Here is a 22604-nt window from a genome sequence, read left to right as displayed (position 1 = left end):
TTACAGATGAGTGCACTCACGCGCACACACACACTCAAACTCATGCATATATCAAAGCCCAAAACTGCAGACCCAGAGTCACCTTGCAGAAACCTTCCTGACAGATCTTGTGAGGAACTGTCAGAAGTAATGGCATGTGGCCATCTTCAGCATCCTGGAAAAATCCTTGTCACCAGGCTCTGTCCTGCAAGGCAGACTCTGCCACTGCTGATCAGGTCCCCTCTGGACAGAATGAGTCAACTCTGAGCAATAAAGTATTAGCAAAGCAACCACCAGGGATCCACTGGGACTTCTCTAGGAAACCATTTCTGCTTCATTCCCACCGATTCAACTTCACTCATCATTACTAATACAAACTGCAACACCAGGGAAAATACTAACATAACATGAAACAGACTTTCACCCCTAATCCGAACACCCTACAAGGATCCCACTCCCTGAAAGCCTCTGCTGCTGGGGCAGCATAATTGACTCAGGCTGGGGTACACAACATCTAGTTTCAATCCCCTGTTCCTCATAAGATGACTGCAACACCTTATACCAAAAATGCAGACAGAAGACAGACCCACTCCATGTAAAATAACAAAATGCGGTTGTCAGGATTATGTCCTGTGGTGGGCAGGGCAATACATTTATTTTGGTCAGTGATGCTTGTCTGAAACAGGCTTTTTCTTTTTTCTTCTGTGGATTGAGAGGTTTCTGTCCCTCTAGATCTATAATGTATGGGGCTCAGAAACATATTTAGCCCTCATGGCACAAAAGAAGCCTCCTGCATGGGATTGTTGTAGGCTTAAGCATGTCTGGTAAACTAGAACAATCCCAAATGTACTGATGATTCTAGATTTTATAGAGTTTCTTTATTGAGTAATTGTAGAATTAGTCTCCAGCAAAACTGCCACGGACATCAACAGGCTCAGATCAAGGGCTCCAATCCAAGTGAATATTTACAGTGACCTCACGTTCCTTCCAGTTCTTTTCCAGATTCCATCTTCATCTACTTGGTACGTACCATACCCTTCCATCATTGGCATGGCTCTGTACAAACAGTAGATAAGAAACAGTAATTAGGTGGAGTGGCAGAGAGCAGTTCCATGAAGGATGAGGGTCATAGCCCTGCAGTCCCAAATATCATGGGGAGGGCACTGCTGCAAAGAGGAATCTGTCATTTGGCATGGGATTAGTCCTTTCTGAGTCTGCTGCAGTCATCAAGGCCAAGAGAAGAAAAGGCAGGTGCGGATACCAGAGGCTGAGGAGCTGGGGCTGAGTAGAATGTGTCCATATGAAACAGCTGACATTTCTGTGCTTGCCTCCTCGGAGGCAGCTGCTTGCTTTGTCTGAAGTCCATCTCTCACTGGAGCTGCTTGAGAACAAACAATGAGAAGCCCCCATTGTAAACGCCACACAAAACCAAAAAAGACAGAGTCCAAAGTAAAAAATATTTCAATAATAAAACTGTCAAGGTGAAATAAGAGACTAGAAACCTTTGTACCGCCAAGTAATTAAGAACAGTGAGGCTCTCTCCAAAGCACTGGAGATAAACTGTCTCCTTAATACTCAAATTGGAGAGGAGCATTTGGGGTGAGATGCACGCACAGACCAGGGGAGTAGATGGCCTGGGAGCTGCAGGGGATGGGTACGTGGCCTGAGCTCCTGCCAAGCGGCACAGAAATCCCCACTCCCCTGCGGGCTTCCCGTTGATCCTACAGTTTCTCCAAATTAGGTCACTCCCACACAGCCTACAAGTAAGAGCAGCCAGCACTGGACCACCCAGAGCAACGGGGAGGAGGCTGACAATGATGAAGCAGAACCACAGATGATATGATGCAAGGGTGTGTTGGGCAATTAGAAACATACGTTCCAGTGGATGAGGGGAAACAAAAGGTCTTCACAAAAGATGATGGAATGTGATCTCTGAGCTGTGGCCCAGCCTAGGGTGGGAAGTCCTCATGTCATGGTGGTTAGTGCACGCACCCAGCCCAAGCTGGCACATGAGGGTCCATCACTGGCCTCACTGCACCAATAGCACTGCGGGTCTTCAGCTGAGGTGTTTCTCTGCTAACAGAAGAGAGTTGACTTTGCCACAGGCATTGGTTGGCTCTGTCCAGTTTAAAGAGCTGTTCCCATACTTAGCTTTCAGAAAGGGTTCACCAGTAAGGAATTAAATGTAGTCGCAGGGCCCCAGGTTATTTCTCTGCCAAATACTGAGAATCTGCCTCCTTCCATGAACCATCTGGGATTCAATTTTCTCAGGACTGCACCAGTAGCTGTTTTCCTTTTGCATTTCACAGCTGTTTTCTTACCCACACTGCTTTTACCAGAGGGCTGGCTGCCTGAGACACAGAACAACAGCAACAGATCACCATAACCCAGTTTCTTTCTCTTCTGGTCTTCTCACTTCATAGGTCACAGGAAGCCCTACCAAGAAGATGCCAAATGAGAATCAGGCCTTTCTAGGGGAAATGGTGATGAAATCCAGGAGACTCTCACAGGAGTTCTGTTCACCTTTGTTTTTGCAAAGTGGGTCAGTTCAACGGGTACTGGATTACCCTGTTAGGTCAGTTATTCCTCTTCCTCACTGTAATTAGGAGAAGGTGCCTACTTGATGGAGAAAAATCACATTTTTTTCAGCTGACAGAGCTGAATGAAGCAGACTGTGGCCCCTGAAATCCACTCATGCACCTCATGGATCAAAGGAAATACATGGATTATTGTGGGACTAGGAAGAGCACCCATGGTTTTGAACAAACCACCTGCTGTTTTTAGCTCAGACACTGAGACATAGGAGTGCATCAAATGAAATAACAGATGAAACACAGATGTGGAAACCAAGACAACCAAGAACTGATGGACTTCAAATGACAGAAATAACCCTAACAGATCAATACCAGACCTAGCAACGTAGAAAAACCTGCAGTCTCAAATACTCTTCTGTCAGACTGAGAGCAGAAGTTACTTCCATTTCAGAAGTGATGGAGTCATTCACATACCAGGTATAAAACACAAACACCAGACACTTGGCATTGTGCAGCTACCTGACAAAGGCATTAAGTTAGTTGGACTCACTTGAAGTACAGTCTTTTTATATTTTCAAAACACCAAGTTCTGTGGAAATATTCAGGCTGCCATGGCAACCTGGTACATTTGTTCCTGAGTGTCATTTCCCATCACAACTGGTTTTTTTTTCAGAACTTTGCCTGACTTTAAAACTTTAGTTGCTGAGGCAACATCTCCCTTTCAAGGGAAGCGACTGGCTCTGCTTATCTGTGCCAAGGCAAGGGCTCTTCTTTGAAGACTAGCATGCTATGGCAAGAGAGGAGGTGTTAGGGAGGCTAAAAAGGTATCCAAGGAAGCAGGAGGAGAGGAAGAAACTGTGCTGAGAAGTGGCTGCGGAAGGGCAACACACGCCTTTGTGTGAGGCAGGTGGGATGGGCTTTGAGTGGGAGGCTCCAGGCTTAGCACTGGCGAGCTAATGGGCCACACGATATCACTGAGGACATTAAATGTGATCTTGGTGAAAAAACACTTTGCCTTCAATGTATTGTGTCAGGATCTCGTGGAGATGTATAGTCCTCATAAGACCTCTACAAGAAAGGAATTTGTCACTGGGCTTGTTTGAAAAAAAAAGTGATCAAGGCAGAGAGAGCTTGAATGAACTACTGAAGGTCACACAGTAAATTAGTGGCTGATGTAGAAATAAGCCCCTGGGGGTGTCGTGTTTCATTTGTAAGATCATCATTCCTCTGATGTTTAACTTATGCTTAAACAGAAACCCATTTACCTTCTGCAGAGAAGCACTGCAATGACTTTTCCTCTCACTGACATATTACAGCCCTCACCTCTGCTATTTGTCAGTGTATTTGGCTGAAATGCACTGAAGCAGGGATTCCTGGTTTTCCAGATAGTGAGGCTCTGGATCTGGACTCTTCCTGACATCCTGCTGCATAAACTTGATCACCACCAACAATCACAATAGCTCTGGGCAGCTCTTTAACTGGGGTCATTCCTACCTTCCTTTTCACTGGAAGACCACAAGGGACACAGCACCACCATTACTTAGCTGCTACAGGCTCTGGCTGACTCACCTCCAGGAGACAGTGAGCAGCTTCCTTCAGGAGGCAGCAGCATCCAGCAGAGTGAACAGTTTGTTCAGGAGGTCCTGGAGGGGTGGTTGGGTGCCCAGGTGCCCACTGGTGGCTCTAAGGAAATGCCCAGGATGAGGTCATACATCATCCAGGAATGAGCACCAGGTAAGGAGCACAAGGCATGAGAACAGGTAAGGGATGACAAGAGCATGACAGCATGGAAGTGAGCATGGCACACCGCTGTAGCTGACATAGGGACTGAGGGTGGAACCTGGGGAATCAGTACTGGGAAGACTACCCTGCCACAAATCAGTATTAATGACATGAGCAAGAAAATTAGCTTTTCTTTCATTAAAGTTGCTGAGGAGATACAGTTGAAGCAGCAGCAAATATTGATCAGCCAGGCAAAACTCTTAGGAGGGGATTTTTTCTTCATAGGGCATTTGTTCATCATGTCAGTGGCCTCTTGTGGAACAGTGGTGTTCTTCACAGAGGGCTGTGATTCAGCCCACAAGGGGAGGATGACCTGAGATGGAAGAAAGCTGGGAAAGAAAAAAGGGGCTAACAACAAAAGGAGAGGGACATTAGGGAGGTGAAAATTCATGGCACATATTCCTCTGCCTCCTAAAGAAGAGGATAGAGCCCAGGACCAGTGGAATATACTGTGGATGTGGCATGTGTAGGATGAAGGAAATCCCCGTAAGCAGAACCTGTGATTGAAGAACCCGGATTTCATCCATCCGTCTCTGCTGTTAACTCTCATGCATCTTGGACTAAGACATGCTGTTTTTCTGTGCCTCCACTCCCTCCTCTGCAGGAGGGATGACTAGACTTCTTTACCATCAAAGAGTTTGAAAGGATAGATGTGTTACTGATTGAGAAGTTGCCAAGTCACTGCTGGAACCAGTGTGGGACTGAGGAGTGATATTGCACACAAATGCTTTACACAAGATCTCCCCTCTCACCTCATCTCCCATGAGCCTTGTGTTTCCCTTCGCTCCACCAGCACCTAGCAATTTTCTCACACAACCTGTCTGGGCAGCCTCCAACTGCACCAACAGCTCTTTGCTCCACAGTCACCTTCTCATGAGAGAGCCCACAAAAGCAGCCAGAAAAAATCAGAGAAGCTAGCTAATTTGGAGCCATTTGGGCTGTAAGGATTTCACCTACCTCTTTCTGCTCATTGTGGGACCCAAAATAGAATCATTCACATCTTTTTTTGTGTAGTAAGCGGGTGGATTACATGCTTAAAACAAATTATCACTCCAGTAGGAGTTCTCCAAAGCCCTTGACTATTGCAATGCCTGAAAGCCAGCATCTTTTCCATTCTGGAGCTGCACACAGGAGGTGCTGCTGAAAAGCAAAGCCAATGAGCAAATATCTGGGGATGGTACCAAATATTGCTTAACCAGAGGGCACGACTGATTCATTAGACTAGCTTTTGCCGTGCCTCCACTTTTCAACCTGTATCTCAGTGCCCCAGTTCCAGACTGATGATGACTCTGATGCCCATTTATGGGTCACTGGAGATTAGGCTTTGATTTCTTTCCATTTCAGCAATTCATAGTTGACTGCGTAAGTAGAGTTAGACACAAACCCACTGCCTAGGTCACCACCTGCCTGTTCCAAATCTGGGTCAATGCAGCATTTAAAAACATAAACAGCCAACACAACCCTGCCAGGCAGATGCAATGAAGGAAAGTAAACATGAAAAGTGCTCTTGATATCAAAAGAGAAATGTACAGAAACAGAGGGCAGCAGACTGTCCTTCTGCATTTCATTGTCTTAGATGCTTCCTTCCCATGGGCATTCAATTTTGACTGTTTCTTCCTTGTTGATGGAGGAGACAAAAAATGGCCTATGGTTATGCCATGTTTGGCAGAGGACCACCCAGGAGCTGCATCCTCCACGTCCTGGGACTTTTTTTTCTGTCCAAGTCACTGCAAAAGCATCCCGAGGAGTGACTCCCATGGTGAAAATATTACTCTGGTGATTACCAGGGATTGCCCACATCCCAAGAGTTCTCTGGCCTAGGCACTGACTTCAGGGATTTTTCCTGACTGGTCTTGGATGTTTCATAACTTTGGCAACCCTAACCCATGTCTAGCAGCATTTGCTGAGGTTATGAGGCTCTGCTCTCCTGTGGGTAATACAGAATGTCACTGGGGCACACATGAACCAGGTGGAGAAGTTGAAGGAGGCCCTATAGCTCCTGATATATTTCAGCACATGTAAGAGGTTGAAGAAGCCCTTCAGATCTCTTTCCTTCCTGCTGATCCTAGTGGGGGTGGGGAACAAGTCCTCTCCCATGCTCTAGTGTCTGAGAATTGTCTGGGAGTCTCCTATTCCCAAAGGCAGCAGCTGCTGGATGGCCCAGCAAACTAACAAGCAACATCTTCAAAATGTGTCTGGACATCAGCCATATTAGCCATGAGTGCTGCTCTCCCCAGTGGATACAACAGCTGCCCATTGGAATAAACAGGAAACCATTTTATCCTCTGAGGAGCAAGGTGAAGGGGTCATGACAGTAAATTGTGTGTCTCTGGAGCTGGGACATGCAGCATGAGCCACAAACAAATAGGTTTCTGTTTTTTCTCATGGAGAATGGACTTGAATGCTGGACTTTGCCTTCTGAGCTGGTTCTCTGACCTAATGTTACCCCTTTCTCCAGTACAAGAGACATAATGGTAGAAATCCTGGTTTATCTGAGGTTTATGGAAAGCAGTCAAGTAGCAATGGCATGGGGAGGCACTGCATAAATACACCTGCCAGATCATGTGAAATACAGGTGTACATGTCTTGTCAGATTCTGCATGACCACACACGGTTGTTTTGTATGGTCCTGCCTATGGATACCTGTGCTTCTGCACTGTGCCTTCCTACCAGCTTGTGATGTTCATTGGGGAAAACTTGAGCCCCTTTGGGGTCAACTTTTCTTGGCCATTTTAGGGTCCTTACTTTTCCAGTCTGTTGGAAAGCACATCACTTTTACATCAAATGAAGGTTTTGCCTACGGAGTGCTTTGATTGCTGGGCTTCTTGGCCAGACCACTAGAGTTTGTGTCATGCAGGAGGTCAGGTAAGCTGGGCCAAAAGGGGCCTTCTGACCTCAACAACTCAATTTTCAGTTTAACTCAAGACTGGGGAAGCTTCACCCTCATTCCATGTGATGGATCTATTACTGTAAGTTACATCTCCAACTGAATAGAGTACAGCAAAGTGAGATTGGTGCAGTGTGGCAGTAGTGATGTTACTGTGGAAACCAGGATATTTTAATTCTCTACTCAGGAGAAGCCAGGTAAATCAGTCATTGTAGTTCTCCCATTGAAGCAACTGTGCTGCCAAAAGGTCTGGAGTGAGCAGCAAACACAGAGGGCTCTGGCACTGATCAGTTTGTGAGAGAAATGTGATGCTGGGAAAGCTGTTTTCCTTTTTGTGTCCTTTGGTTCTGCCAAACTCATGCCCTTACCCTTCCCCTACTGGACCCACATGAATGTAAATTTCCCAGATGGGTGACAGTCTCTGTACTCCTGGTCAGACCACCAAACACCGCCTCATTACAAAACACAAACAGAAGATAACTGATAGTGTTGAATGTGTATCTTATTCTGGTGCAAGGATCTAGGACAGTGATATGACCTGTATGCTAGATGAGTTGTCAACTGTCACTTAAAAAACCTTATAAGTATCTTGAACATTGTGCATTTAGCTCCAGAGTCCTCATGAAATACTGAAGGTCCTCTTTATGATGACTTGTGACAGCACCCACAGAGTACCAGGTGCAGTTTGAAATCTGACAGATTCCATCAAATGAAGGATTTTCAGAAAGGAAAGATGCCTATTTTTCTATTTATAGATGCCTATTTATACCACAGAGGTGCTGAATGCAGATGAGCACATAGTGTGTGGCCAGCTGTGGACAGACCTGCTTTCCACTCAGCAAGCAGTTCAGGGGTACTGTGATCAAGGCAAGCTCCTGTTTTCACTCTGAGGGTCCAAAAGTGTGTGATGCAAAGGGCTTATAAACCAGTGTTGCCTGGCTTTCCTGGTCAGAGCTCTGTGGGATTTCCGGCCAAATTACCCCACCCCCACCCCCACAAGTCTAAGAAAAAGAAAAAAAGTATTAGAAAAAAACAGATAGGTAAAATAAGGTGAAGATAAATAATGGGCAGAGGAGGTGGAACATCTCGGCTGGATGAAAACTGAAGGGCAGGGAGGAGAGGAACAGCCGAGAAGCAGCAGATGGTCCAGGGGATGTTCTCTGATGCGTGTCCCTTGGTGTCTTCTTCCCAATAGACAGTGCTAAGTGTTGATCCAGTACATTATACCCTGATGTCCTGTCTGCCTGTGAAGCCAGCAGGCTTGAAAACAGAAATGGCAGGCTTTTCCTAGGCACACTATAAGGTGACTAGGAAGGGGAATAGGAGGGGATGACCACACAGATGGGAAGAGACAGCAGGAATGAGGCATGCAGTGGAGGGGAGGAAGAGTAAATGGACTGGCTGGCACTGCTGGGGAAGACCTGGAGCAGAGGTGTGCAGGAAGGATAAAAGGGTATTGCAAAATGGGGAAAACAGGACAAAGAACAGTAGTGGACTTTTGTATGTAACTGGTGTAGTAGAATGAGCAGTTTGGGATTTTGAAGGAACCTAGCCCAGAATTAGGGCATACAAGTTATTAGTCAAACTTTTTAGAGGACTTGAGACTCAGCATAAGATACACAGCAGAGCACTTCACAGGCACCCAGACCCATGACACATGTGCTGTTCCACAGCATGATGCCATGGCAGCATGACCATGGTCTTCCTTTGTATCTTGATCTTTTCTGAAACTGTCCAGAGCAAAGCACAGGAATTCCTCTGCCTCCAGAAGATAGTTTCTCAGCCTGGCAAGAGTTGGAGAAACTCTAGAATGTGTTAATGTTTGTTATGTCAGCAGGTAAACTCTGCCACTGAGACTGAGCTACTGTTGTGCCATGCACTACAGAAAATTGTGGTAAGAAGTGATCTGTGCTCCAAAAAGGTTATTATCAAAAGAGGCAAGGAGATGAAGTCACTTGCTCAACTAGTCAAGCATGTCAGCATCAGAAAGGGGGAAGGAGCCCTTAGTTCCCTTCGTCCGAGTTTGGTGCTTGGTGGACCAGATCAGATTATTTCTCACATTGCCCACATCAGCTTATTCCACCCAACAGCGTTTATCTCATACCCTTGAGCAATAGCCCTCAGGACTCTGCAGTTCAGTTGTGTTTTGTTTGATGGAGGAAATGACACTCATGACATGCACAAAGGTTATGTTGCTGCATTGCAACAGCTCTCATTCTGCATAGAGATGGAAGAGTGGCACAGATGTAATGATTCAGCTTCGCTGAGTTTTACACTAGTGTACCTCCACTGACATTCCACAGAAATATTTTGAGGAGCCTAATGTAAGAGGAAAATCAAACCTAGTGAAGCTGCCCCAAAATTAGCCACCCAAAGCAAGCCATCCCCTAAGCCCTTCTCCGATACAGCAGTGCAGCACACAGGGAGGAAGGACGTACACATCTCCCCATTTTGAAATGCCTATGATGCAAAAATACCTACTTGATCTAGTTGCCCTAACCTCCTTTGGTAATCAATAGAAAACAAATGCAACTAGGGCATAGCTTCTCTGGTTTCTTTTAAACATTTACTTTCAATAAAACAAATTACTATCTGGAAGCGCTTGCTCCCCTGCACTCACTCAGAGAGCACCTTGCTCAGACAAAACTCGATGCCTGGTCAGATGAACTGCAGCCAAGTCCTCCCATGGACACCAAGAATGTTGTCAAGAGCCCAGTGGACTGGGTTTTTGGAGTGAGAAACTGTCCACTCACACTAACACATCTCATGCAGAATTACCCAAAGAACTTGCAGATTATGTGTACAAATTCATTGTGGCAAGAGGTCAGTATCTTCTACAACAGCCCAAGCTTTGAATCAAAGGCACCTGAGCAACCCTGGTGGCTGCCTGGTTTGGGGTGGTTACACTCATCCAACTGTGCTCCCTAAGGGGACAAGACAAGGGTGGGGAAGGGGCTTCCTATGCCAGTGACACAGCACTGAGGTGACGAAGGGAAAGGTCAGGTTGGTAGGCTAGGTAAGGTAATGCTGTGCTGCTCAGAGGTAAGTAAGCCTGACTGGTTTTCCTCTCTCTGTCAGCATTGGATTTGAGAACAGCATTTTTGGTCATCTCAAGACACCTTGACAGGGACTCTATCCCAGCTCTCAGTATGCCAGAACTTCAGGGATGACCAAAAAGAGAAACCTTCACCAGGAGGATGACAGTCCTTGATCAAGTAGCTACCATTTGATGAAAAATCTGGTCATCTTCACCAGAAGGACCACCAATCCCTTATCACATAGATACTGCCAAGCATCCACCCAAGAACTTCTGTTCTTCACAAAATTTCCACCTGCAGCTCTATGTTCAAAACAAGTCATTACTAATCAATGATTTCAAGCTCCAAATAATACCAGTTGCGCACATCCTAGCTCTGCTTCTTCTGGTAACACTGCATACATTAGTTGCTAAACAATGTTGTTTCAAGTCGTACGTACACTTATATAACCTCATACCATATAATCAACACATTTCATAGCACAAAGAGATCAATCATTCTGATCCCCAACACAGAAATATACCTCTGCTACCTGTCGTGAAAACATGAAAAAAAAGAACTTCCAACCTCCGCACCTGCCAACGCCCAGCATAGCTTGATGTACCTTGAGATGGTGGCTCGTTTAAAACCTGTGAGCACCGCATGACCACCACTGGCAGTCAGCAGATGAAATCCAGCTATGTCCTACTGCTCTGGCACCGAACACAGATTATGAGGATGGGGGAATGTCTGAGGGAGGGAAGGAGGGAAAGGAGAGAAGGAATAGGTGATGGAAATATAGCCTCTTCCTCTATGTTCCCCTCCCCAGTCCCCTTCCCAGGACATTCTCTCCCCACTCAAACCCATCACTGGGCGTTCTTGCCAAACCTGGGCATCCTCCAAAACCAGGATTAACAACAGGTTGTGGGTACTGATCCCGTACTCACTTCCATTTACTTTGGTCTTGTTCTTAGCTCTTGCTGCACCTCTGAAAGAAGGACCACAGAGAGACAAGTACTGTCTGCACCACCGAAGCAAGGACAGAGCTACTTGTGGAAAGGTGGCAAGGGCTGAGACCTGCAGCACTGCATGGGCTCCATGAGGCAGGAAAACAGCCACACCAACACTGCTGCTTCACGCCTGTGTTGACCCTGCTCTAACAAGCCACCTCCTGATGCTACAATAGCAAGTGCTTGATTAGAGGCACAGAAGCTTGTGTGGTGGGCAGGATGCTTTCAAACAAACACTGGCAGTTTTGGGAACTGGGTGAGGATGGGGCTGTTATTCCCACATTCACTTACTCCTTGTCCATGATGATCCTCTCCATGGAGCAGCAACATCCTTTTCTTATTTTTTTCCTACCAGGGAGCACTGTTGGGACAGAAGTTGCCTGTCTCTTTTTTTTAAACAAAAAAGGGGCCGACTTTTGCCCCAGTATTGCTTGCTTCAAAAAGTACCATGAGGTGCTCGGCACATGCGAAAATACAGCGCAATAAAATCACTGGAGTGAACTTTCTATAGACCTATCCCTGCCTATCCTTTGGGAGCCTTGGGACCAGCCTTCTCTCCCTTCCAGCCCTTGACAAAGGTAGCCACCATCCAAAAAGATGTAGATTGAAAAGCAGATGGCTGTTTCTCATAGGTGGAGCCAGCCTCTCCCAGCCCACCACCATCCCAGCCCCTCCAGACTCCTGACCCCATAACCCCGGAAGGGGTGTACTATGTGCACCTCAAAATGTCCCCCAGAAGCAGAGGCAGATGAGGCTGAACCCGCAGGGGTTGCAGTGGGTCCCAGCCCCTGTGACAGCTGCCAGACTGGGTGCATCCCTCATGCCAGCCCCTTGGGATCCTTCAGTTTTGCCTCTCAGAGAAGGCAGCATCGCACACAGCTCCACAAGCTCAGCATCCTCAAGTCTCTGGTACCCTCTGCTGGCCCTGAACATTTCTCTTGCTAGTAAAACCTCTACTGGGGTGTTTTTCAGCCTGAAAATCACTTGCAGACATGGCACCAGCCTCTCAAGCCCTTGCAGCAGCTTTGCTTGCCCAACACTGTGCTGCCCCACCAGTGCTCACATCCCAGCTGGCCTCAAGCTGCCAAGGGCAGGGATCTACCTGCACCTTACATCTCTGGGAGGACATTTAAGAGAACAAAATTCTACTTTGCTAGAAATAATAAAAATCTGCCACGTTTGAAAGTGCAAGATTGTGCAGCAAATGCAGAAAGGCAAGTGGCTGCACGAGGGCACCCTGGTGCAGAGTCCCCAAGAGAGGCTTCTGGTGAGCAGGACAATCCTCCCCAAGGCCACTGCATATTATGAAGTGGAAGAGACTACTTGGAGTAGAGCACGTAGCTCACAGGCATCACCCTATACCCCCATCCTCGCTGGAGCAAGCTCTGTCCATGCTGCCAAACAAGGCTGTCACACAACCTTGCTTGTAGGGTAATGTGTTTGCCTGCTGCAGCCTGGGGAGAGGGCAAGGAGGGATAAGCAAAGAGTAGCTGTGAAGCAGGGAACACCAGGTAGTTTCCTTTGCTGCTGCTGGCAGATGTGGAAGAATGCAGCAGACTGCACTCAGGGCCTGGGTGAAGTGCCTCCTGCAGTGCTGAGCCCAACAGGACAGACTGTGACAACAGGATTTATGCCTTAATAGATGAGTAAACCCTGAGTGAGAAACAAATTTCTGCCTTCAGGGCTACTGGTGCTGCTCATGGGGCTGCAACCTGACTGTGGGGCAAGTACAAGAGATACCTTTCCAACCAAAATCCTGCACCGTCTCCAAAGGAGAACGGCATACATTCCCTCTGCTCCTTAGGGCCAAAGATACTGAGCTAGCAATATCAATTTTTATTTTAATATAATCTAAAATCTTCTGGAGTTCAAAGAAACATTGACATGACACAGTGACAGAGCACAGAAGGGAAACCCTGACCACCTCAAACCCTGGTTCAAGAGGCATTCCTGGGGCTGTTTAGCTCTGCAAGGGAAAGCTTCTTCCACGAGCAGCCTGTGATCCTCTTGGGCACTCTGTCAGTACATGGGCAGGTGTGAAGAAGCAGCAGTTCCCTCCTGGAGCATGGAACAGCGTGGTCACTTAATTCGGTAGAGGACTTTGCGTTGCATACGGTGCTGGATCTCCCCCCGCCGCATCATCAGCTGCAACACTTTGTAGATTGCATGTTCTGGGTATTTCTGCAAAAGGGAAGAGTAGGGGAAGGTAAATCACCAAAGGAATAGCTGAGTGGAGCTCAGCAACCTGCAATATCTGCTAAAGCCTGGCTATGTCCCTCCATCCAGAGGGAGGGACACCACTAGTACCAAATGCTGATGCTCCCTTCCCCTTTCACTATTTCAAGTCTGATTGCAGCCAGTCTCACAAATCATTTCAGTTTCAAGGGTAGGATCCCAAACTACCCAAACCTCAGAGCTTTAGCAGAAACTCCCCTCAAGGCTCTCCAGTCACCTCTCTGACTAATGGGTTTCAGGACCCAGCAGCAGCCTGGGGTCCCACAGGTTTCACAGCCCAACCCTCCATTGGGTCCCTGACCCACCTGCCGCATGAAGTCCTGGACGATGCTGTGCTCTGACACCTGAGAGCCGATGGCAAAACGGCGTTTGAGCTGCTTCTCAATGCGAGATAGCATCTCTTGGTCCTCCTGTGTTGTGAAGCCTTCTGCTCCTGGAGGGAGAGGCTGTGTAAGTTCTTGTTTCACCCATATGTCACTCTCAAAGGCAGAGTGCCCATCTACTGCGTCTCCCACCACACTTGCACATCTCAAGAGACTTTAGGAAATGCATGAGCAATTCCACCATTAAATGTTGTGGAGCTCCAAATACACAGCTGAACATAGAATTAACTGCTGGAGCTTTTTTTTTTTCAAACCTTAATGCCCTGCTGATACCCAAGGAAACATTGTCTTCATCTCCATAGGAAAAGATGTTAGACGATTAATAGGTTGGGGAATCACCTCCAGCACCAGACCCTGCTCTTGGGACCACAAGAGTCCAGACCAGCCCTCCCCTGACTAGCACCTGTGGAGACCCTCAGTGTCATTTGCCATTGCCCATCCTGTGAAGCACAGTCCCCCAGCCATGATGACTCATTGCTGCCACAAGCACAGCTTTGCCTCTGCTCAGGAAGGAGGTTAAGCACCTTTCACTGACAGCCAGGTCATGGAAGAGGCACTCATCTCTCCTTGCCCTGAGCAGCCAGGCCCACAATGTCTCTCCAACCCTCAGCACACAGCATCTTCTCCTTACCTGACAGGTTGCCTGACATGGCTGCATCAAGTGTGGACACATGAAAAAGCCTTAAGGCCTCCTCAACATCCACCTCAGTGGCAAAGGGCTGAAGCTTCATCTTTGCCAAGGACTCAGCAATGCGCACGATGGCCTCCAGTTGCCTGCAGACAAAGCAGATGTTCCGTTTTCCACTGCAGCTCCAAGGTGGGTGGGGACTCTTTCTCCTTGCCCCGCACCTACCCCACTCCAGGCACCTCCTGCCTTCCCCTGCAGCATCTTCAGTGTTGCTCTGTTCACAGAAGGCTTGCTCCAAACCCCAGCAGCCCACTAATATCCTTCCTGGGCTACCCCAGTAATGCAACCCCAATCCCAAAGATTGTGGAGGGGTGGGGTGTGGGGGTGTTGCTCACCGGACAGTGATGGGGATGCTGGAGCGACGGTCACTCTCCTGCTCGTGCTGGCGAGTGCCGCTCCGCATCAGGATGTAGCGGTTCTTCAGCTTCTCCGCCGCTGCTGCTGAGAGCCGAGGGCCACACTTCCTGCAAGGGGGGACAGGAGCTGGAGGCAGCGCCACTGAGGAGTCCCCTGGGCAGGGGGCTCCCTGGGCACCCCTCACTTCCTTGGGCTATGCTGCAGCACCACTGTGAGCTCCTCTGGCAACCTATTTTTCAAGGCAAGACTTAAAAAAAGGTTATTCAGATAGAGCACAGCATGGTTTGCTTCTCACCACTGCCTCCCACCGTGCAGCAGCCCAGGTGCTGCCCAAGAGTCAGGCCTCTCACTCACGTCCGGCAGAAGGAGATGAGCTTCTTCAGCTTGTTCAGCTCAATCTCGCCCTCCACAGCCTGAGTCTGCGTCAAGGCACTCACGTGTAAGGACATCACGTGCTTGGCCAGGGTCTAGGAAAGCAGAAGGCTGTCAGGCCATAGAAATGTCTCTGACTCCTTCTCCCAAAAAACAGGGCACCATGAGTCCCAGAGGCACCCGCATGCCTCAACCCACCAAGTCTCGCTCCTCGTTGTGCTCATCCTTGACGATGAAGATCATGTCAAATCGGGAAAGGATGGTGGGCATAAAATCAATGTTCTCCTCGCCCTTGGTCTCATCCCAGCGTCCAAAGACAGAGTTGGCAGCTGCCAGCACTGAGCAGCGGGAATTGAGTGTGGTTGTGATTCCTGCCTGTGGGGAGAAGGCAAAACGGATGGTGTCAAGACCACTCTCACATCCCAGCAGGGCACTATTAACTCTTAGTGAAAGGTCTAAAGTGGCTTGCAAGGACTCATCCTCAATCACTTGCGTTTAAATAAAGTAGTACCCAATTGCTCTGTAATGGTTCCACGTTTAAGAGTGATCAGCACAGGAGCTACATGGGCTGGACCCATATATCCTGGAGGGGGACTGGCTCCAGCTGAGACTTAAGCACTGAGTAACTTTATTTAAAACCTCATGTCAAGGGCACAGACACACAGGTCGCCAACACAAGTTTGTGATCTGAGCCAGAAGCTGGGCAGCCAGGGCTGAGTCCTCCTGTACAGCTCTGGCACAAAGCATAGGTTTGCAGGTAGGAGCATGACAGCAGCCAGCAAGGAAAAGACAAGGGACTAAACAGCTAAGGTGTAAGAGCAACCAGGAGGGAGCAGAGGTGCTATAGAAAAAGGTTAAGCAGTAGAAATAAAGAGCAACTGACTTGAGAAAGAATCCGGCACTAGGATGTCAGGCAGTTCATATGTATCTTCTGAGTGAAGAGCAGTGGGAAGGAAAAAAAAGTAGTGACATCAGTCTGTGATACAGGGACATTAGCAGAACTAATACATCTAGAGGAGCAGAGAATAAGCAGAGCAGAGGAAGTTTTTTTCAGTCCTGCTGAAGTTCAGGCTGCCCAGGAGAACACAACTTACAAAGCTTGCAAGTGTGGCTGCCTAGTCTCCGGGAAGCCAGCAACCATCAATACCACTGCCTGGACTCTAAAATGGGCAATTCTGGGGAAAGATGTGTGATCACTGGTTCATGGGCTATCAGGCTCACACTCCAAGGCAACGAGCATCCACAGCTCACCTTTGCAATGGAGATGGTCTGCTGCTCCATTGCCTCATGGATGGCCACACGGTCATCCTCCCGCATCTTCTCATCCAAGGTGGGAGAAATCAGACAAGGAGAAAAAAAAGTCACCATCAGTCACCTCTGTCAGACTTCATCTACACATCCACTGATGTGACCCTCCAATGCAAAGCTCTGTGAGGACCTCTGCGCAAGAGTGCAGGATATAACCAAATTTCCCTGCAGTCCCATTCCCCAAAAGAAAGTGAGGTAGTCTCAGGAGAGCTGCCCTTTCTCCTAAAGCTCCAGGCTCTCTGGGAGAGAGAAGCTGGCATCCCCAAAGGCTGTCTTTCCCACTCCTGCACAGGCAGCCCCACACGTACCTTGTCGAACTCATCGATGCAGACCACCCCTCCGTCTGCCAGCACCATGGCTCCTCCCTCCATGAAGAAATTCCTGGAGGCAGGGTCGCGGATCACTGAGGCCGTCAAGCCCGCAGCGCTGCTGCCTTTTCCTGAGGTGTATACCTAGTGACATGCAGGTCAAGGAAAGGGACAGCACCATCAGCTGTCACAGCACCCAGGAGCCCACTGCTTTAGCCAAAAGTCAAAGCACCCCTGGCACTGCAAAATCCAGAGCTGCTGGCGGAAACACAAGAACCTCCATGAAAAGCCCTCAGCACTTGCAAAAAGCAGATGTGCTGAGTAAAGAACAAGACTATTGACCCATTCCAAGCCTTAGACTAAGCAGCTGTGATGTACCAGAGGGTGTGCAGACACACAAATACAGATATTAAGTACAGAACAGGGAATGATTCATTGTTTGGTGGGCTGCTGCATTAGCTTTGTTTTCCCCTGGAGGGAACAATGTATTCAGAGGCTGTGTTTAATAGAGACTACAATAAAACACAGCTGAAAATATCATTCTATGCCTGGGCTAAGGCCAGAGGTCTATGCCTGAGATGCAGTCAACCTAATTGGCCCTGACCAGCCAGCCCCTCTGCTGATCAAGTCTCAACAATAAACAGCAGCACCAGTCTTGTCGCTGGACATCCGCAAACAGCCTGGCTCATGGCATATAATGAAAGGCATTAGCTGCTTCCCCTTCCCTCCCTCATCCCCTGTCCCTTCTGGCTAGCACCAGAAATGGCAGTTCACACATCTGCCACTATGTCTGCCTGTGGATGCAAGGGCAGGTGTCTTCTGTGACCACAGTGTGGTCTTTGGTGCTACACGAGGAGCAGAAAGGAGAAAATAAGTGCACTACAAGCAGGCATCTCAAACCACCTACCCCAATAGGCGAACACTTCTCAACGAATTTCAGCAGTTGTGATTTGGCTGTGCCAGGGTCACCAAGCATCAGCAAATTGATGTCCCCTCTGCGGGTCAACCCATCCGGAAGTCTGGAGTGAGAGGGTGGGGAGATAAGGAAGAGAGATGGTGAGCATTTATTCTGATAACCAAGCATTGCTGGCAAGAGGTAGGTGGCTGACAGCACCCCCAGAAGACTATACTTTTCCCAACCTCTTGCGAGAGCCTCCAAACAACAGGCAGGCAATGGCTTTCTTAATGTCAGTGCTGCCATAGATGGAGGGTGCGATGCTCTTGGCAATGGTCTCATAGATGTTGGGCATGGCAGCAAGGCGACGAAGTTCCTCCTCTTCTTGAGGGGTAACGGAGCCAGCAAAGCTATGTCCTGTGCAAAGATGAAGAGAATGATGCAACAGTGAACAAATATATTTTTTTAAAGTAAACGACACTACCCCCCACCCCCATCTGCTACTGCCAGAACCACTTCTTGAAGATCATGCCAAGTGCTACCCGGTGGGAAGGGTGGAGATGGCAGACATCTGCTAACCCAGAAAGGCAGGCTCTGTCCTTAGAGGCTGGTAAGAAAAAGCAAAGATCATGGGCAAAGCAGCTCTGCAGGAGCCAGAGGGAGAATGACAGCCAGGACCATGTTTTAAATACATAGATCAATTTTAACCACGGACTTCAGCTCAGACCCTCAGGGATGGCTTAGAAGATTTCCACTAAGATCAATAAGATAAAAGCACTTAAATACCCTGGAGGACTCAGGCTGAAGCCTCCTCATTTAATACCACAAGACGTCCTACAGGACACAACTAAAGCATCCAGAGCAAGTCAAACTCCTGGCATGGCCTGAATGTTCTGTTACATAAACAAGTAGAGAAGGACCACGGCCGTGATTTCATGCAGTCCTTGCTGAGGGAACACCTTATTCAGGAAAGGGGGATATCTCCCAACACCAGGCTACCGAAACAGATGACATGTACACCAGAAGCAGCCCTCACCTGAGCCCTCCACGTCCACCTGGATGCCCACCACGCGGATGTAAGCGCTTCGAATGCCCACCCCCACATTGTCACGTCTTTTGTTCTTGCTCTGGGCAGATTTCTTGATGGAGTAGATCCCCATGATAGTGACTCTGTTCCCTGGGACAACTTTGTCACACAGGTACCTAAGAGGAGAAAGAGGAAAGCAGAGGATAGTAGCAGGAGAAAGGATGGGACCAGCAACACCCAGCGGGATCAGGCCAGTACCTGTCACAGTACAGCTGCAAATGCCGGGGCATCTCCCCGTGTGGTACAGCATCTGGGGATTCCTGTAGCTTCAGGATCTGGAAGTCCACACACTTGCACTTATCTGGCATGATGAAATAGGGGTCCAGGGGACACCTTGGGCGGCCAGCTTGCTCCCTGCACAGAGACATCAATAAGAGAATGCTGTCAGCACTCAAGAGTCACCCCTTGGAGCCCACCTGTGAAGGGGATAGCAGTGAAAGAGCCCAGAGTAGCTGCCCCTCCAAGCAGTGCCACACCAGCAGGCAAGGGCAGACACACAGGACCAGAGCAGAGGCTCACTAAGCCCTCTACCTTGCCTTCAACAGCTGCCAAAAGTGTGCATGAGAACAAGCCAAAGGCAGGGTGATGCTTGTCTGAGCACTCTCCCTGCCTCCCCCTTCTCTCCTGCTAGCTGGAAGCAAGGATGAAGGTAATTCATTAATTACACAGAAGGTGACAGTACAGACTCAGTGACACGGGAGGGCATTTTGCTTTATAACCTCATACACGAAGCAAATGTTAAGTGGTTTCTGGTGAGAAAGCAATTAGCAATGTGACAAGGCTGACATCCACCTCCCAGTCTCTCGAGACATATCTGCCTTGTAGACTACAAGCTCTCCAAGACACAGAGCATATCCACATCCTGCTGCCATCTCAGAATGGCACTGCTGATGCTTGACTCCATGCAGGTGTTTTGGGAGGATAACATGAGGGTGCAGTCAGGGATCAGGAGCAAAGTGCTGCACAGACCATGCACAAGAACAATTCCTAACCCAAACACCTCACAGGCTGCAGTAGAGTTAAGGTGCAGAAAACAAATACTGGCAGGTATGAGCCCCAAGACACAACCCACCAGGACTGGCTGGCTCAAGAGCTGCAGCACAGTGGCAGCCTAATGCTCATGGTTTGCATGTGCACCAAGAGCTGTAAAGCAGGGTAAGAGGGTTAGAAGCAAAGCATCCCTAAGGAAGGTAACACAAAACAGGCCCCTCGTGAGGGAGGAATAAGGAAGCAAGAAGTTTGTTTGGCAAAGATAAGAACTTAATAGGAAGTCAGGACAGCAGCTTGACATAGCATCATGGGAGAGCGGGAGGCAGGAATGAACCCTTTAGATACAATAGGCAAAAACACCCTATGGACAAAAGGAACTCCCTGGACACAGTCACTCAACACTGCATGCAGCACTGGTCAGCAGCATCACTATCAGTAGGACAGAGTTAAAACTTGCCGGCCACAACTGCATGTGGGCACAGGGGCTGCACGGAGGGTGGAGGCAGAGAGCAGTGAAGATGCTTCTGCCTCATGGAGCAGGGAGCTGACTTTGCAGCACATGGGATGGACGGGGAACAGGAGGAGGGAATGCAGCCCTTTTTCCCCCCCATCAGTCTGCCACATGCATCCCCTCGTCATGACTTACGTGTTGCATTTCCTGGGAAGAGCATAACCCTCCAGACCTGGGCGCACTGCAATATTGGTGATGGTGTTGCGGCAGGTGCGGCACTGGATGGTGATTTTAGTGGCTTTGGCTCTCACAGGGGTTGCTGCAATTACAATACCAGGGATCTTCACGAGGTGGGACATCTGGTCAGACTGAAAGGAAAAAGGTGAAGGGAAGGTCACAAAGCCATCAATGGAAGATGAATGGGAAACTAAAGAAGTTAAAGAAACACAGTTCTTTCTTAGCTACACTTCCCACATTCATGGGACTAAGGAATCAGAACAAAAAAACCTGCACAATGTCACTCTTTCACTCTGCAGTAGTAACAGAGCATGACTTATGCCATGCCAATTTCAAAACATGAGAGTAAAGGACAGAACACTCCATGCAGAACACCACCAACAGTAACAATGCCCCTGCAGCAGGACCCAGTAATAACAGTCCTTTGCAGTGAGATTTAAGTTGCAGAGTATTGTTGCTTTAAATTAGTAAATTAGTGTGCAACATGTGTCCTGAACTGTGTGATGAAGCACCAGAAACTTCCCTGAAATCACCCACACAGATGCAAGCCCTGCCACTCGCTGCTCTGCACAGCAGCCGCTTCCCCTCACCTTCAGGCTGCGGATGGTGGCTGCATTGGCATCTGATCTCAGCATCACCTGGATGTCTTGAAGAGTTTCCTCTCCTGAAGGACGAGGACGAGTGACCTCATCTGCGACTTCTTTTGCTGCTTCTTCCAACTAGAAAGGGAACAATGAGGGAATTAAAGGGTACATTACAGTACAATGTCAGAGCTGTTCCCAAGATGTGACAGTGTAAGTGCACCAGGCTGCCAACCTCCTCCATCCTTACCAGCTGCAGGTGCTCCGCTGGTTGCTTGTACAGATAGTCAGCGAGATCTTCATCAAAGCTGGCCAAGTCTTCCATCTCCACCTCCACCCAGTACTGACTCAGGTTATAGTGCCGTTTGAGCTCATCCCTGGAAGGTAGGAAGCAGTAAATGTTTGCATTGCAGAAAGCACCAGTTTTCTCAGAGTGACCTTGTAACAAGCAAGGATCAGAGAAGGCAGGTTCTGCAGGGAGTCCTTGGTATGGAAAGGTGACATAAGACCAGAGACACCAGTGCTTGCAGTGACAATATATTTACTAGAGGTACATGACCAGATGAGCAATTAGAAAACTTCTACATAGGATAATAACTATTATACCTAAGACGTGATTTAAAACAAAGGAAGTAATAGCAGAGCAGACAACATTCTCATTAAAAAAGTCAGGGAACTTTACAGACTTGGAAGGGGCACACAGGCAGTGTTGCACTGATTTTGACAGATAAAGGCAAAACTCCAGATCAGAAAGCACTAGACTTGAAGACAGACCTTGAATTTCAGAACTAAGTGCAAGCCGGATCCCTCTATTGCTACTTCTGCCATTGGCTGGCTGCCTAAAAATATGAAACACCACATATTTGTTGTTCTCTAAGGTTAAATAGCAACAGTGTCTCTTATACTGACAAAGATCTCTTTAGGGCCTACGAGAAGAGATAAGCTAGTCCGTGCCATAGTGTATGTGGGGTGTGCGCTGCAGGAGGGGGGTAAAGAACTGACTGGATGTGCGAAGAGGGGTGGGTAAGGCTCACAAGGAGAAAAGGGGGCACTGCAGCACCTGTATTTGAAGGTGAAGCCCGTCCGGTCCGTGCCCACCCGATACTGCCGCAGGAACTCCTTGAACCGCTTCTGCAGCTGCGACTTCCGAACCTGCCCCTCGTCCACGGACGCATCTCCTCCAAAGCTGTCGCTGTAGTAAATACCGGGGTCATCGAAGCCGGACATCGCGACGGCTGTTCCGCTGCGGGGGCGAGAGCGCTCGGTCAGCCCCAACCGCCCCCTTCCCGCCTTCCGCACAAAGTGCCGCGGGATTCCCCCTGGCTGTCTGCGCCACACCCACGCGCTGCCCCCGTTCCCCGGAGCCCCCCATCTCAGTCCCCGTTTCCCACAGCCCCGTCCCGGTGCCGGTCCGGTCCCGCACCTCGCTCCCCGCGGGAACCCGCCAACAACTTTTTCGCGGCAAAAGCGGCGCGAGGCGGAAACCGGACGGATGCTGGGCGC

General features: G+C 48.7%; 1 protein-coding gene across 1 annotated transcript; it reads right to left on the bottom strand.

The window, feature by feature from the left end:
• Window positions 1-13036: 13036 nt before the first annotated feature.
• MCM5 (minichromosome maintenance complex component 5) lies at window positions 13037-22604 on the bottom strand. The gene is made up of 17 exons (XM_071549839.1): window positions 22525-22604; window positions 22162-22344; window positions 21352-21478; window positions 21111-21239; window positions 20479-20651; window positions 19041-19196; window positions 18792-18958; window positions 18001-18172; window positions 17768-17879; window positions 16861-17004; window positions 16496-16561; window positions 15443-15619; window positions 15227-15339; window positions 14851-14979; window positions 14459-14601; window positions 13750-13877; window positions 13037-13390 (listed from the first exon to the last, which is right to left on the bottom strand). The coding sequence occupies exons 2-17, from the start codon at window positions 22326-22328 to the stop codon at window positions 13289-13291; spliced, it is 2205 nt and encodes a 734-aa protein (XP_071405940.1). The 5' UTR covers window positions 22329-22344; window positions 22525-22604; the 3' UTR covers window positions 13037-13288.

The sequence above is a fragment of the Pithys albifrons genome, chromosome 3 (assembly GCF_047495875.1).
Source record: "Pithys albifrons albifrons isolate INPA30051 chromosome 3, PitAlb_v1, whole genome shotgun sequence".
In the NCBI taxonomy this organism is placed as follows: Eukaryota; Metazoa; Chordata; class Aves; order Passeriformes; family Thamnophilidae; genus Pithys; species Pithys albifrons.
The sequence above is the reverse complement of the archived record's forward strand: the minus strand, read 5'-3'. Positions and strand labels throughout refer to the sequence as shown.